Below are 15,731 nucleotides of genomic sequence, written 5' to 3' on the forward strand. Positions count from 1 at the left end.
ATCTCGAAATATGCAAGCACTAAAACACTTTCTTGGCGTAAAAAGGCATTGCCCTATCTTTGGGGAATCGCCAATAAAACACAAACCCGAATCCCCCTTTTTATAACCTTCGAACCATATTAGGCCAACGCGGTTCGGTGCACAATCAACTTCCATTTTTTAATAACTAACATATATATATCAAGTAATAATAAAGTTCAATGATAAGCTAAATAAAATATATCACATATTAATATTCTATATAATAGATTTGATACATTTATATGAAGTTGATCATCTCATAAATAAAAAAGAATATCTTCATAATAACATAAAAATCATGCGTACACCAAAGAATGAATCTTTATTATATAAAAAGATAAGTATACAATAAATGGCGGCGGATTAGTGATTTAGAGCAGTATGTGACATTGAAAATAATATTTGTTATTATTATTATTATTAATTAATCTTTATTATATAAAAAGATAAGTATATTTGTTATTATTATTATTATTATTAATTAATTAATAACATTGCTAGTTCTGTGAATTCATCCAAGGTTCATTTCTAATTTTGTGAATTAAAAATCAAGCTGACACGTCAGCAGGTTACCAGGTCAGATGTTACTTTTTCTGCTAATAAACAAAAGATGCTTTCTAGAAAGTAAAACTTTCAAAGGATATTGCTAATTTCGTGAAATTGAGTAAAGTTCATTTATATTTTTTGCAGTTATCCTTACATATTTTGTATTAATCCATAAAATTATGGGGCCCAAGTATTTATTCATTAATCATAAAATATTAAAAAATTTGTATGTTAGGGGTTTCACACCTAAGCTTAAATGCTAGACAACCTTATATTCACTTTTCCCATAGTATATATATATATATATTCACTTGAGGAGTACCCGCGCAAATGCAATGCATTGATAGTGATGACAGCGGGATGGTAGTGATAGAGGCGTCAAATAGTGTATGTTATTGATTTAATAAGGTAAGTAGTGCTGCTAGAATCAGATAGGTACACTGCTAGAACACCGATCATAATGTAAATATTCAAGTTCTTAAAGATAAAATCGATACTAATACGAAAATGCTAATGCTAACCGAACTAATTCTAAAACCAACAGCGGTTTTAGATTTAAACAAGGACGTTCTAGAACAAAATATGCTAAGGACAATCGTCCAGCAAAAAGCGTGGCACGATTTGAAAACCCAAACAGATTCAAATTTAATTGGTTTGCTATTTTTCTTGAGCAGGCGATTTACCCGACAAGATTCACAAAACGTGAGCCCATGTCACATACACTAATAAATACAGGTAAAACTTTAATGAGATGGACGTAGCCCACCCAAAAGATTAGCCAAAGGTTTAAACAGGAATACTTGATAGTTGATAAGTGTGAAAAGTTAGAAAGACCAACGAAAACCAAGTTAAGCAAGCCCATTATAGCTGATACTACCAAAGTAACCGCTAAATGAATTCGATATGTATGTTATTTGTGCAGATAGAGGCAGTATCCTAGAAGAAAATCGTTCAACGTAGTAGCTTTCCATAGTTCTAGTTGATTGAGACTTGTGAGTTATTTCGGTCTTTCCTTTCATCTTGGTTTAAATGTTCACATTTGGTTGTGATACATTCCTTGTGCTTCAAATTGATTTGAAGGATTAATTATTGACTGATTTTACATTTCAAAGTTCCCAGTAGTATTTGATAGGTCATTTCACTTTAGGACTTGTTTTTTTTATCATCCAAATAAGATGTCATAACCAAACAACTACAATACGACTATTTTCCAATCAAGAAAAATAGTGGAAGTCAATTCAATAGCATAAATATGAACTAGTCAAGACCAAACAAAATAAGTATCATACAATACTATTCATAAACAGTTCAAACCAAATGCAATAAATTCAAAAACCAATTTAACTTTTTCCTACAAAACAAGGCATATAGAAAGTATCCTTCAAAACTAGAATTGTAACTTCAGAATTTTGAAGAAAAGCAAAAATAAGAGTGTTGTATCCAGTTTGGCAAGATAATGTTGAATTATTGAGATGTATATAGATCAATTCAATGAATTGTGGATGACTGGATGTTATCAGAAACAACTATACAGGATACAAAAATACAATAATTGTACATCATATATTACCATAAAATGTGAACAACATTTATGAAACAGTAGGCTTAGAAATTCAAACAAACTGTATCGCAGTGGCCTATATTCGTCGTTTTCTGCAGTCGAATGGGATACCTTGGTCATTTATGGGTCAAGGCGTATGATACTATGATATAATGGGGATTCACGATTATATGAGAACAGAACCAATATATGTATAGTTTATAGTAGGCCAATGTCACCTTACTCTTCTAGTTAATAACATGACTCGCATATTTGGCATTATTAGACGATTTTGTATTGATGCTTCTAGTAATGAAATTCAATAAAGATGTGTTATGCTCCTTGGATGCCTGAATTTGATCGTTTTAGGCGGTTTTGAAATCGTATCGGATAGTTCTGCTAATATAAAGTAAGTAAATGTATAAATGAAAAAAATTTGATACAAAGCTTGTGATGCTTGACAGCTAAATAGATATCGAGGCCTGGACAATATCCGTAAACACTAAGCAATCGCACACATGAATCATGCTTCTACTGCCTATGTTATGACCAATAATCCCCAGAGAACTAAATCAACCAGATCCCCCCATCTCTAACCTTTCTCATGCATCATGACTTTCTGTGTGGTGCCACTTGTTCATATTTTAATGCTCAGTGAGGCGAAAATATGAGATGGTTGGTAATTAGAAATGTTGGAATGGTGAGCGTCGGAAGTCGCCGCAATGGCAGGATGATTGGTGTTCTACTGTCCGTGATTGTGTTAGTGTCGGAGTTGTTAACATCTATGGTTGTGGACTTGTGGTGGTGGCATTGTTGGAGTAAAGTGCAATCAACTAAGCGAAGCATAACACATTTCATTGCTTGTACGCAAGAAAATATGCAAGGATAAACATGCAAATGTGGGAGGAAGGCATAATTGTTCAAAACATATGTAGAAAAAAAGAGACGGCTGAGCATTTTAATCCGTACTAAATGGTTGTATGTTATATCCGAACCCATTCTTGATGCATTGAGCAATCCAACTGAACCCCTTATTCACCCAAATGAAATCAAGAGTGGAGCTCTGAAACCAAAACATTAAAAGCAAGGTACAAGCTCTAGGTGAAGTGGCATCCCAAATGTTTGCAATTATTCCCTATGAGCAAAAAGGTGGCATTCAAAATCTTGTAAAATAGAAGTCAAGTCAAGCGACTCTAATTGTATACTTTACCTACAAATAAGAACACAATACACATCCAAGTCCAAACAAAGATCTTTCATGGGGATTACAAGTGTACCATAAGGACTTTTGAAACAGAGAACACCTGATTGCGAGTACAAGACAGAACTATTCTATTCAAAGCATAATCATGAACAATCAAACCAATATGAATCTGTCTTCTAAACCCCACCAGGTATCTAGGAAGAGGCCTTTGCAAACCAAAGCTGTGTGTCCGATCTCATCTTTCATGGAGAAACTTGTATCGTTGTGATGGGACAAATGAGTCAAACACATAACGACGACTTCCTTTGCTAATCATGTATATTGACCATAAATCATATGACATCCCCAGTCCAGATTAACCTGTAAGATAATGTTATTTAGAAGCTAGCCGACACAAACAGAACATTTGGACACAGTTATAATGTTGGGTGAATGAGCAGTGGTTTAAATGTGTTAAGTACTTTTTTTTTGAACAGATGAATGTGTTAAGTACTTATTACAGTATTTGGACAAATTTCAGAATTATTAGTCACTATGAAATTCATTTATATAAACATAACTGAACTCGGGGCAACCATGATTCTACACCAATAAGGCAATAAGCAATAACAGGTATAGCAGGGAAAACACTTGATACGTGTTGAGCCTTTGACTGTGATTAGCATTTGATTTACCAGACTTCACTCATTCAAATAGTAAGTGCCATTTAACCTCTGTGCTCTTCCTACACAAAAGTATTAAGTTTTGAATAATCCCAATACGGACATAGTTCTCAATCTAAACTTTCAGGTACATCTCAGTTCTGAATATTTAGTAATGTTCTACACATCTTACCTCATTAAATCTACTAGATTGGAACCTTTCTAATAAGCTAAGATTTGGAGGGAGAACTTTAGTACCCTAGAAATTTAAGCAAATAACTATAGACTCATGATTCGCAAAGATCTGTCATGTTCTATTAGGTAGTATGTATCTACTAGGTCATCTATGAGGAGCATGATTGAAGGTTTAAATTGAAATGATAAAAACATCGATGTGCAATCCGTGCATTTCACACAAGTATGCGATCAAAAGCAATGCCGATTACATTTCAAACTACTTAGCACATGGTATATAGAGATGATAAGGACTTGAGTATTGGTTACCTGCCTACCATTAAATCTTTAATACAAAACCCCATGTCAGTGTTCCACAGAACTTCCACTGGCTACTTCGTCTGTCAAGTGTGAAAAAATAAATGAAATACTGGTTTTATTAAGCAAATACAGCAAATTGCATATCCTTGTCAATGACAATATGAGTAGTTAAAATTTTCTTATATACCATTTGGCAAGCCAGCAGAGATTAATCGGTCTATATTGTCAACACGCCGTTGTATGGACTTCAAAACCAGATTTAGAGATAAAACTCGTTTTCTAACACCAGATATTTTTGTAGCATGTTGCATAATGAAAGGTGATGGCGCATCGGCTAGAAGCTGATCCAACTCTGCTCATAAGAAAATCAAGATAATCATTAAGAGAACATGATACGCCCATCGACTTACCATTCCACCTATGGAACTTGGTTAAAAACAAGATACTTTTCAGTATAGTTATACATATTGCCAAACGTAATGGACAAAGTGCCATATGAGAACAAAATAGAAGACAAAAGCCAGCCTTTCCATGAAGATACCAAATTACAAGGTTAGATTAAGACAAAAGATGGGTTTATTTCAAAAAACTCCACAATAATAATATATTTTCATAAACAGATAGAGGGATGAGTAACAGCATAACGTTTACGCATGAAAATTTGGTAGTTTGGTCCAAAGTACTTTTGCCATGCACTCCACGGACTTGGGTGTTTTTTGAGTTACATCATATTAGTTTTCTACTCCATACTAAAGAAAATATTTATATAATCATAATCACTTCTATATATATCTAATTGATTCTGCATTGAAAGGCATCCCCCCACTCAATTAAAAAAAAAGAAGATAGTTCCTCACTAATAATCTTGAAGGCATCAAACAATATTAACCAAAATGGATTCATATATCAAAAGAATGTTTATCATTTCCTCTCTTCTTGTTATAGTAATGTGGACTTCTCAGGTCAATTGCCGCGTATTAAGCGACTTATCCATGTCAGAAAAGCACGAGATCTGGATGGCACGTTATGGGCGTGTGTACAAAGATGATGCAGAGAAGGAAATGCGATTCAAGATATTCAAGGACAATGTTGAATTTATAGAAACATTCAATAGTAATGGAAACAAGCCTTACAAAGTGGCTGTTAACGAATTTGCAGACCAAACAAATGAAGAGTTCACAGCAGCCCGTAATGGTTACAAGTTTTCAGCAAACAAAAGATCAGCACGAACAACACCATTTAAATATGAAAATGTGACTGCAGTGCCACCTAGCATGGATTGGAGAAAGAAAGGTGCCGTTACCCCAGTTAAAGATCAAGGCCAATGTGGTAAGCTGATTATCTAATCATGGTTAATAACATAACTTAATAAATAAAACCACATAACTAAACACCATAGAAACTTATTTTTACGATCTTGGTAATATGCATACTTACACACTATAGTTAAAATTGACAGGTAGCTGTTGGGCATTTTCAACTATAGCTGCTACCGAAGGAATTACACAACTCACAACAGGGAAACTAATTTCATTATCCGAGCAAGAGCTAGTGGACTGTGACATAAGCGGTGAAGACCAAGGATGTGAAGGTGGTGAAATGGAAGACGGCTTTGAATTCATCATAAAAAACAAAGGCATCAACACCGAGGCAGCTTACCCATATACAGCAGCAGACGGAACCTGCAACACAAACAAAGAATCCGTTGACGCTGCCAAGATCACAGCATACGAAGTAGTACCAGCCAACAGCGAAACAGCATTGTTAAAGGCAGTCGCTAACCAACCCGTATCAGTTTCCATCGATGCCAGTGGCGCCGATTTTCAGTTCTATTCAAGTGGCGTATTTACTGGGGATTGCGGAACTGATCTAGACCATGGTGTTACTGCAGTTGGGTATGGAGTAACCGACGACGGGACAAAGTATTGGTTAGTTAAAAACTCGTGGGGCGTCAGTTGGGGAGATAACGGATATATCATGATGCAAAGAGATGTTAGTGCTAAAGAAGGTCTCTGCGGAATTGCTATGGATTCTTCGTACCCAACCGCCTAATAAGTCATTACAAAATTCCGCTCTCTATGTCGTAAATCGTAAATCAATTAACTTGTTCTGTAACTATTGTACATCTTCTAAAACCACTGGTTCGTATCAAATGTAACTATGTGTGTGTATATATATATGGGGAAAGGTTAGGTAAAACATTAGTACCTATCTTAGGTAAAGCAGGGGGAGTTTATGTAAAATTCAAGGGGAGTTTATGTAAAATTCAGGGGTTATGTATGTTTATTAAATTCATATATATATGAACATGTTTAGTATATATGTAACTATGTGTGTGTATATATATATGAACATGTTTAGTATTTAGCAGGAACTGCTATTGAGACTGACTGAGCGCCTAAGTTACATGTTTAGCCCTTAAACTTTGATAAAAATACAAAATCAGTCACGAAATTATAATTGAAATGAAAATAAGGAATAAAAATAACTAACCACCGGTGAGACGATCAATGGCAGAAGATAACTGATCTTGACTTTTAAAAGTCAATTGAGCTTGACTATCAAAATCTTTAATTATACTTGATACTGTATAAGACAAACCCTTGGCCAATGATGATGATGACGTGGCGGTGGAGCTGATGTCGGCGGTTGCCACCGCCGGAACCTCGTCGGCGATGATATCCCCGCTATGTTCTTCGCCGGACATTTTTATTTTTCCGCCAGTTAGTTAAGACTTAAAAGATTACAGATTGAACAGACTCTATCTCGACTCATTGACTCGGTATATTAAAATAAACAAAAAAGTGGGCTCAGGCCCATTTGTTTTATATTTGTAAGGCCCAATTAAAGTATGGTTTGACCAAACCCTAGCTATATATATAACTTTAGGTGCTCTGATTTTATTTAGGTTTCGGCAGATAAGAGATTACAAAACAAAAGATTGAACAATGCGTGCTAAGGTAACTTTTTTTTTTTTTTGATTGTTTTAATTATAATAAAATTAATATGAGTATATTTGTTATGATTTTGATTATTTAATGTAATTATTTCTATAAAATATGCGTGCTAACTGCTAAGTGATTATTTATTGTGCCAATTTGTTTATAAAACTGTGTTCCTGCATTTTGATTCTCTCGTAACAAACGTGCAATTTGTTATACTTTGCAGATTTATTTTTGTGTGTATTTTTTTTGGCTAATTAAAAAGTTTGTTTAGCGATTCAAGTTGAGCAAGCTATTTCAAACTTAGTTAAAGTGAGTTTTTTGAGATTTTTTTATTATAAGATTAGTTTTTTTATGAGCATAAATGAGATTGTTCGAGGTCGATATCGAGGAATTAGACGAGCTTAGGAGTAGGAGACCTTGAAATTTAGTTAAACAATAATGCGTAAAAACATAAACGATTAACGAGTTTGAGCGATAACTAAACATTTGAGTTCGAGGTGGAACTCATCTTTTAAAAGTTATTCTAGCTGAGCTCTGTTATTATTATTCAAGTCAAGTCCAGAGTTTTTGATATTCGAATCGGATCGTGAACAAATGTATTTGTAACCGGTTTCCCAACTGTCTTTTGCAAATGTATTTGTAACTTTTGTTACGTGCTTTTAATTATATCTATGCTCGGAGATTTTAATGACAAAAACGTTCTATTAAAGTTGCCAAAATGGATATTATGTCACTATCTCGGTGATTTTAGTAACAAACTTTCATCACTTTATATAACTATAATGGTTTCAAGTAATGGATTTTGTGTACATGAAAAGTGATGAAAGTTTGTTACTAGCAGAGTAGTAGTGAGCTTGTTTTTTAACTAGTTTCTTTTTAGCTATCCGGTATCTGAAAATCAGAGATTTGTTATGAACCGAAGTCATGAAATTTAGTAAACCATGTTTGTGTTTTTGACGTATCTTGTCGGTACTCAGTGGTGGAACTTGAACTTTTTTGTTGGAGGGGCGGATATCATATGATATTTTACGCTTAGGCTATTAAACATTTTCATATATTTAATTTATTGATATGGTCATCTTTGCTTTTAGTTTTACATTTATACACATAAACAAATTACTATAAAGTAAATTAGTCAAGTATTCTTTTAAAATTATGTATATACTTAGTTGTATGTATTTAGTGGTTTAGTGTATGAAAAATTATTAATAAACTAGCTAATAAGTCAAAAAAGAAAGATTGTAAGAAAAACTAGTGATAAAAAGATAAAAAGTAAAAAAGGAAGTAAAACTAGAAATGAAGGCAGGAGGATTTGAACCTCGGCCAAAGATAGTAGGTAGAAATATGTGATCACATGCTTTGACCAATTGAACTACCAGAAACTTTGTTTCTTAAATAGTTACGTCTAGTATATATCTCGCTAAAGGCTGTTCATTTTGGAAGGCCACCACCCCTCTCTGCCCCCATAAAGTTTCGTCCTTGTCATAGTTGTCAAAAGCGACGGCGATCTCAAAGCGCAAAGACCCTGAATGGGGCGAAGGCGAGAGGCGCAAAAAAAGCGCACGCCCGGAAAAAAAAAAGCGCAAAGTAAAAACCAAACTAAATGCCATTCAAATTACCACCTTGATTCATTGACTCTAACAGATGATATGAAAGAAAGTTTCAGTTGAAAAAATCTTTTGAGTAAGAAAAAAGAAAAAATAATTTTTAAGAAAAAAAAAAGAAAAGTTGAAAAGTTGAAGGGAGAATGTTGATGAAGGATGATTTGATGTTGATATATTCTAATTGATGATTTGATGTTAATATTTGGAACAATATATAAACGTGATTTACTCTCTGGTTAATACGCTTCTTGGATAACCAAAGGGTTTTCAGGTGCCAAAGGGTTTTATGGAAAATAGTAGCTGCCGCCTAAATTGTTGGTGGGCCTGGGCCTAGGTTTTCAGGCGACAAAGTGTTGCCTTGCCATCGCCTTGCGCCTAGGCGGCCTGGGCGCTCGCCTTTAACAACAATGGTCCTTGTCGGTGACACTGTTTGTTAGGATTAATTTTTATTCTAAATAATTTCTGTATTGGTACTGCAATAAGCATATTGCTTGACAGGTAAAGAAATCCATTTATGATCGCCCAGTCTTCTTAATGTGATTGAAATCATTTGTATATTGTATATTGTTAAGTGATAAGTGATTTTATTGTTTTATTTCAATTCAGCTTAGTAGTATCTAATTGCATGTTTTCATTGCAGTGGAAGAAGAAGAGAATGAGGAGGCTTAAGAGGAAGCGCCGAAAGATGAGACAGAGATCCAAGTAGATAAGTTTGTGCTTCAGACAGTGAGACGGCTTCTTTCAACGATCCTGCATCTTCATCACCTTCTGCAGCCATGGAGATAGCGTGTAACAGATGAAGCTTTGTGATGTAGCTGTTTGATTGTCTAGTGGCTTGGCTTGTTTCTGCTTTGCTTTAACGTCTTCATTTTGTAATGCACTTCCTGAAATGTTAGGGTTTAACTTTCGGCTTAAAATCCTTGACTAGCTGTATTTCTTTTATCCATGGATTAAGACAACTTTTTGGATTTGAAATGTTTTGTGGTTAATGTCTTTTTATTCAGTTCCTATGATCGATTTTGCTGGTGCCTGTATCGAAGATCCTTAAAAGCCTTTCTTTTTGGCTTACGGCTTACTTGCCTTTTTAAAAATAATATCATTTACGATAATTTAAGGGGGGTCATTCTGTATGTAGGTGATGTCAAGTTTAAGTTGAGCATTCAGATGTTTATGGAAATAAAATGGAATTTTTAGGCAAATACATAGTATAAATCTTTGATGAAATCCGAGAATGCCAATCTTATCTGTTTTATAATTAAAAAGATTTACCCCTGGATCCCTCTCTTTATAATATTTAACATACCAATTGATCAAACAATGCATAATGCTTCAGAGACTTGCATGCGAATAGCTCTTCCAGATAAACGGACAATCAGAGTATTAATACTAAATAGTAACGATATGCATCATATTTCATCAAAATGGACCAAATTCTTCAATTCTAAAAGGGGTGTGAGTATGTGTCTGCTACTTGACATCAAACACAGTAATTGAGCATGAATGCCCTAAAAAGAGTTTGTGTTTAAATTCTTAATCATTTCTTAACAGAAGTAATAATCTGACAATTGTGTTGCTGAAGTTGAAGAAGAACCAACGAATGCTGATATATGGAATATCAGTTCCTGAGCACGGAAGATACCGAGACTGGAAAGCTATACTGTGGAAGACAGCTGGATGAATTCAAGAATTCTCGAGACTGGGTTGCATCTACCAATACATGATTGAGCAATTGAACTTGCAGTCTTTTAGATTCGACCTTAGCATACTAGATTGGATATACAATACAGATAATGTTTCGATAGGTCTAAAACAGGTATAAAAGAAGTTAGGGGGCATTAACAGAACAACATTAGCACCTGGAAGCATGTATGGAAATAAAACCAGAATTCAACACATGGTACCAGTAGATACATGAATAGCAACACATCAATGCAGCCGAGAGCACAGCCTGCATTTCTGAAGGGATGTGACTGTTATTGGATGCATCAAACACTATACACCCTGATTCCCTAAAAAGGGCCCATACTTGAATAATATATAGTTTCTGCACAGAAGAGTCATAATCTGCCAAAAGTGAGCAAGAACCAACACTATGCTGATCAAGGAATTTCAATTTCCAAGCAAGGGATATACTATGAAACTTGAAAGGTAATAACATGAAAGAAAAATGGCCGACTTTAAGAATTCTCTCGACCGGGTAATATCTTACAAAAGATGATTGAACATTTAAACTTGCAGATCTTTTAAATATCACCTTAGCATATTAGATGGGATATACAGGTATACAACAAAGATGATGCCATTTCAATAAGACCTAAAACGGGTTATAAGAGAGGTTATGGAGCATGAACAGCTAAACAACATTAGCATGTCTCAAAGCATAAAGCAACAACTTCTAGAAAAAACTTGTTATCAATAACCTCAAAAAGTGAATCCTTGGACCCGCGAATGCAATAACATGTACTGTAGCTATCTATTGACGCGATCAACAACACTCTATTGATTTCTGCCACACCAATTTGCCTATGTATTCTGACAAATTTACATCTTTGTTGCAGCTATTTACCCTGTGAAATCCTCAAAATCATATTGCATAAGAAGTCTGTCTACTGTATTTCGACTCATGACTTGTTTTGAATGCAGCTCTCTCAGGAGTAGAGCTGCCAGTTCCTTCTCGCCTTCGTGGGCAATCCCTTCCACTACAATTGTATAAGTTGTCTCATTAGGCATATACCCTTTATCTATCATCATCTCATAAATCTCCAGAGCCAAATCTGTTCTCTGAGATTTGCACAGCCCAAGTATAAGCGCATTAAAATTGTCGATATCAGCCCTGCAACTACTTTCTTCCATGATGCTAAATACTTCCAGGGCTTCATCCAACATTCCCTCCATGCACAACCCTCTAATCAAAGACGAATAAGTATAAGAATCAGGTGTAAATCCATACCTGGTCATTTCATAAAGAAGCTGAAACGCAGGAAAAGTATTCCCTTTTCTACACAACCCTGATATCACATTCTTGTAAAAGTCATGATTTGAGGAGTTCTGTTTACTACTCAAGCTATTAATGATCGAGAAAGCTTCATGTACCATGCCCACTTTGCATAAACCAGAAATGGCATTATAAGTTCCCTCATTCGGACTGCAATCCCTATAAGCCATCAAATCAAGACACTTCATAACATCTTCAACCTTCTTTTCTTCACAAAGACGTGCAATGATTGGATTATAAGTCGCGGCAATGGGCTTAAACTCTCCTTTAGTCATCTCATTAAGCACCTTAAGCGCATTATCAGTTCTACCATGAAAAGCAAGTGAACTAATCAATATATTATAAGTAACCAAAGACGGTGACAACCCTGCTTCAACCATCTCAGCCACAAGCTCATTTGCTTCATCCCACCTCCCTTCACGACACAAACTTCTCAACAAAATATTATAAGTCACAACATTTGGGGTGTACCCTTTCGACGGCAACTCCCTAAAAAAACAAAGTGCCTCATTAGTCCTACCTTCCTTACACAAACCTGTCAACAAAACATTATAACTAACCAAATTAGGCTCACCCCCTTTCGCAATTATATCACTTAACAACCTCATTGCTTCATTAGCGCCTCTTTCCTTATACGCAGCCTCTAACAATATAGAATAAGTAAAGGCATTCGGAACAAGCCCTTTATTTATCAACTTATCGATAAACAACATCGTTTGATTCAAATTCCCTAACATACAAAGCCCACGAACCAACGAATTATAAGTAACAGTATGCGTCGGAAATCCATGATCCTCCATTTTTTCAACCAACTGCATTGCATGACCAACATTTCCTCTTTTACACAACTGACTAACTAAAAAGTTATACGACGCTGCATCGGGTACACAACCCGAATCAACTATCATTTCCATAACTCTAGTAGCTTTTCTTAACTTTTTCGACTTACATAAATCGTACAACAATTGTGTAGCATGATAAACATCAGGGGTTTGTCCTTTACCAACCATATATTCAAGATACAAAAAGGCATCATTTAGTCTATATTCTTTGTTTTTCGGGTCAGTTCGACCCGTTCTCCAGTTGGGTAACGTGAAAACAGATTCTTTAGAAGCTAATCCTACTTGGGTTGATGCTAAAAGTACTCTAGTGAATCTAAGTTTAGGTGAAAATGAATGAAATTGTGTGCTTTTCTTTAGTGTTTTAATAATGTGTTCTGTGGATAAATTTGTTATGGGTGGTACAGAATTTAGCAGTAAAGCCATTTATGAATTCTGGTTTTACTAAACAATATGTATAAGAATTATTATTATAGATATATAGATAGATATAAAGATTTATGTAAGTAAGAACATACTTGAGATGTTTGTGTGTTTTGAATGGGCTGGGTTGAGTCCACGACGATGAAACATCTTATCGTTGAGAATTCTGATTTCACATAACACTTTTTTTCATTATTTGGTATAGGGGAAAAAAGAGGAATTTTCATGTTTGGACCTTGGAGTTATAACTATAACAAGTAAGGTCTTTCTTTTTTGAATACAATCTTTGGTTTAGAGTTATAAACAAGTTAGTAAAATTTCTCCGAGTTGGCTGAGTACCCGAATCAAAATCTTAACTTCCCTTCTCGTCGATTCGATTCCGAATCACGAGTTCTACGACCTTGATACGAACAAAGTGGTGTTGAAGCATTAATCTATCAACTAATATTATGGTTAATCTTCGAGCTTTGTAGTATTCTGTTACTTTTTAAAAAAGATTATATTTAACTTTAAAGTTTTTAGTGTAATTGTAAAGTTTTATTAAAGAATATTTTAATCTTATTTAAATATATTGATAGAATATCTCAAAAATATTTTTAAAAGTTTACTTAACAATATTATGGATCTTGAAGTATTTATGCACAAGTATATTCACAATTTCACATGGATGATGGATCTATATTTAATACTATATAGTAAGCATGATACAGAAATCAATATAACTATAAAATTAATGATAGATATTACTTGTATAAATTAATCAACTTAATTATCTTCTTGATCATTTCATAATGAAACATCAACGGGGTGATGAATAAAAATAATTGATCGTTGTCGTTGGACCGATAAAAATATAAATTAAATACCATTAATTAGTTAGGGTAAGTCGAGTATCGTATCCACAGGAAATCAAGGGAAAGTGTTAAACAATTTTACAAAGTTAATTAAACTAGACATGAACTCAAAATCGATTAATTGATTGGTTTGCTTAAAAACTAAACTTGATAAAAAGCTTAACAAAATAACTTCAATTAAATAAAATGGATCATTCTCATGCTTCAAATTATGTTTTCAAAAGGAATTAGTTCCCTCGAATGTAAGAAACTTTGAACGAATGTCTATAGTAGGAAATAACTAAAGCTGTGTGTATTGTATGTAAACAACTTTGAAATAATGTTTATTGTATGTAAGAATTTCGTTTCACCCAATTACAATCTGACAAGTGGCACTTGTATATGGTTGCCACGTATGTTTTCTTACATACAATAAACATTTTTTCAAGTTGCTTACATATAATACATATAATTTTAGTTTTTTCCTACTATAGACATTCGGTCAAAGATAGTTACATTCCAGGAAACTAATCCCTTTTCAAAAGTATAACCTAACTTATGTTCGTTGGAAATCACACAGACATGATTCGTTATAAGCTTGGATTGAATGAATGCTAAGAACTAATCAATTAGGTTGTGATGATTCACGATAATGAAAACCGGGGAATTGACACAACTAAATTATCTATTCATTAACAAGATTACAAGTTCATAAGAGATTCTTCCAATAATAATTGATTAACAAGAATTTGAAATCAAAAGATAGATGGAATTCATTCAAGGTTATAAACTAGTAATCAGTCAAACAATCCAAACAACATTAGATGTTAAAAGACTAATGAGAAATTAAACATCTAATCTAACATGAACATAAGAAAAGTTGAATACAATTGTCTTACATAATTGTTCACATGAGAATGATCAAAAGAGAATTAGCCTAAAATCTTCATCATTGATATCATCATTGATTCTTCAATTAAGGCTTTAATCTCCATGGAATTGTGATTTGATGATGAAATTAGGGTCTTGGGAATGTTAGGAACTGCTCCAGGGATGAGAAAATATAAGTGGTAACTTCCCCAAGTCGTGTTTGAATTGGATATAAACTGAAAATAATTAAAACCCAAAAAATTCGAATTTTCGCACAGCAACTGGCGTAACCTACTACCCCCTGCGCGTAAGTTACGCCCCTTGTATTTTCAACTGGCGTAACCTACTACCCTCCTGGGCGTAGGTTACGCCATTTGTAAATTCAACTTTCCAGATTTTCTTCCTTGGACTTCATTCAACTTGTTTGACTTTTTTTTGACCCATATTTGATCATTTTAGCTCCAAATTGTAACTTATGACCTGAAACACTTAATCAAACATAAACAGGGCCTAATTTTCTATTAACAATCACAACAAGTGTCATTTTTATCCATTATAATCATACATTTTAGGCGTTTATCAATAATGAAAGTAACTACAATACTAAACAAGCTAGAAAAATGAAATAACATCAAGCAATCTACAATTACAGAAAGTATATTTACAAAATGAAAGAACAAAAGAAACGGGCTAGCTAAGAATTTATGTTTAACAAAGGTCTTTTAAAATAAAATAGATTTAAACGTTTTCATAACAGCTAAAGCAGTGTATACTA

General features: G+C 34.1%; 2 protein-coding genes and 1 long non-coding RNA gene across 3 annotated transcripts; 2 read left to right on the forward strand and 1 right to left on the reverse strand.

Annotated features, from left to right (window-relative positions):
- Window positions 1-5,340: 5,340 nt before the first annotated feature.
- LOC122601634 (senescence-specific cysteine protease SAG39-like) lies at window positions 5,341-6,499 on the forward strand. Its single transcript, XM_043774381.1, has 2 exons — window positions 5,341-5,776; window positions 5,907-6,499. Exons 1-2 carry the CDS (start codon window positions 5,341-5,343, stop codon window positions 6,497-6,499), a joined length of 1,029 nt encoding a protein of 342 aa, XP_043630316.1.
- An 818-nt stretch (window positions 6,500-7,317) lies between these two features.
- Window positions 7,318-9,971, forward strand: LOC122599969. Its single transcript, XR_006323972.1, has 2 exons — window positions 7,318-7,407; window positions 9,637-9,971. It is a non-coding gene; the product is annotated as an uncharacterized LOC122599969 (long non-coding RNA).
- A 1,366-nt stretch (window positions 9,972-11,337) lies between these two features.
- On the reverse strand, window positions 11,338-13,402 carry LOC122599981 (pentatricopeptide repeat-containing protein At1g79080, chloroplastic). The gene has a single exon (XM_043772610.1). The coding sequence runs from the start codon at window positions 13,254-13,256 to the stop codon at window positions 11,559-11,561; it is 1,698 nt and encodes a 565-aa protein (XP_043628545.1). The 5' UTR covers window positions 13,257-13,402; the 3' UTR covers window positions 11,338-11,558.
- Window positions 13,403-15,731: the final 2,329 nt, after the last annotated feature.

This window comes from Erigeron canadensis, chromosome 5 (genome assembly GCF_010389155.1).
Source record: "Erigeron canadensis isolate Cc75 chromosome 5, C_canadensis_v1, whole genome shotgun sequence".
Lineage (NCBI taxonomy): Eukaryota > Viridiplantae > Streptophyta > Magnoliopsida > Asterales > Asteraceae > Erigeron > Erigeron canadensis.

What these genes read in the sequence shown, in the direction of transcription:
- LOC122599981 (XM_043772610.1), bottom strand. Translation starts at nt 13,256, where the DNA reads ATGGCTTTACTGCTAAATTCTGTACCACCCATAACAAATTTATCCACA.
- LOC122601634 (XM_043774381.1), top strand. Translation starts at nt 5,341, where the DNA reads ATGGATTCATATATCAAAAGAATGTTTATCATTTCCTCTCTTCTTGTT. An exon ending in TAAAGATCAAGGCCAATGTG is followed by an intron (nt 5,777 to 5,906) that starts GTAAGCTGATTA and finishes TAAAATTGACAG; the next exon opens with GTAGCTGTTGGGCATTTTCA.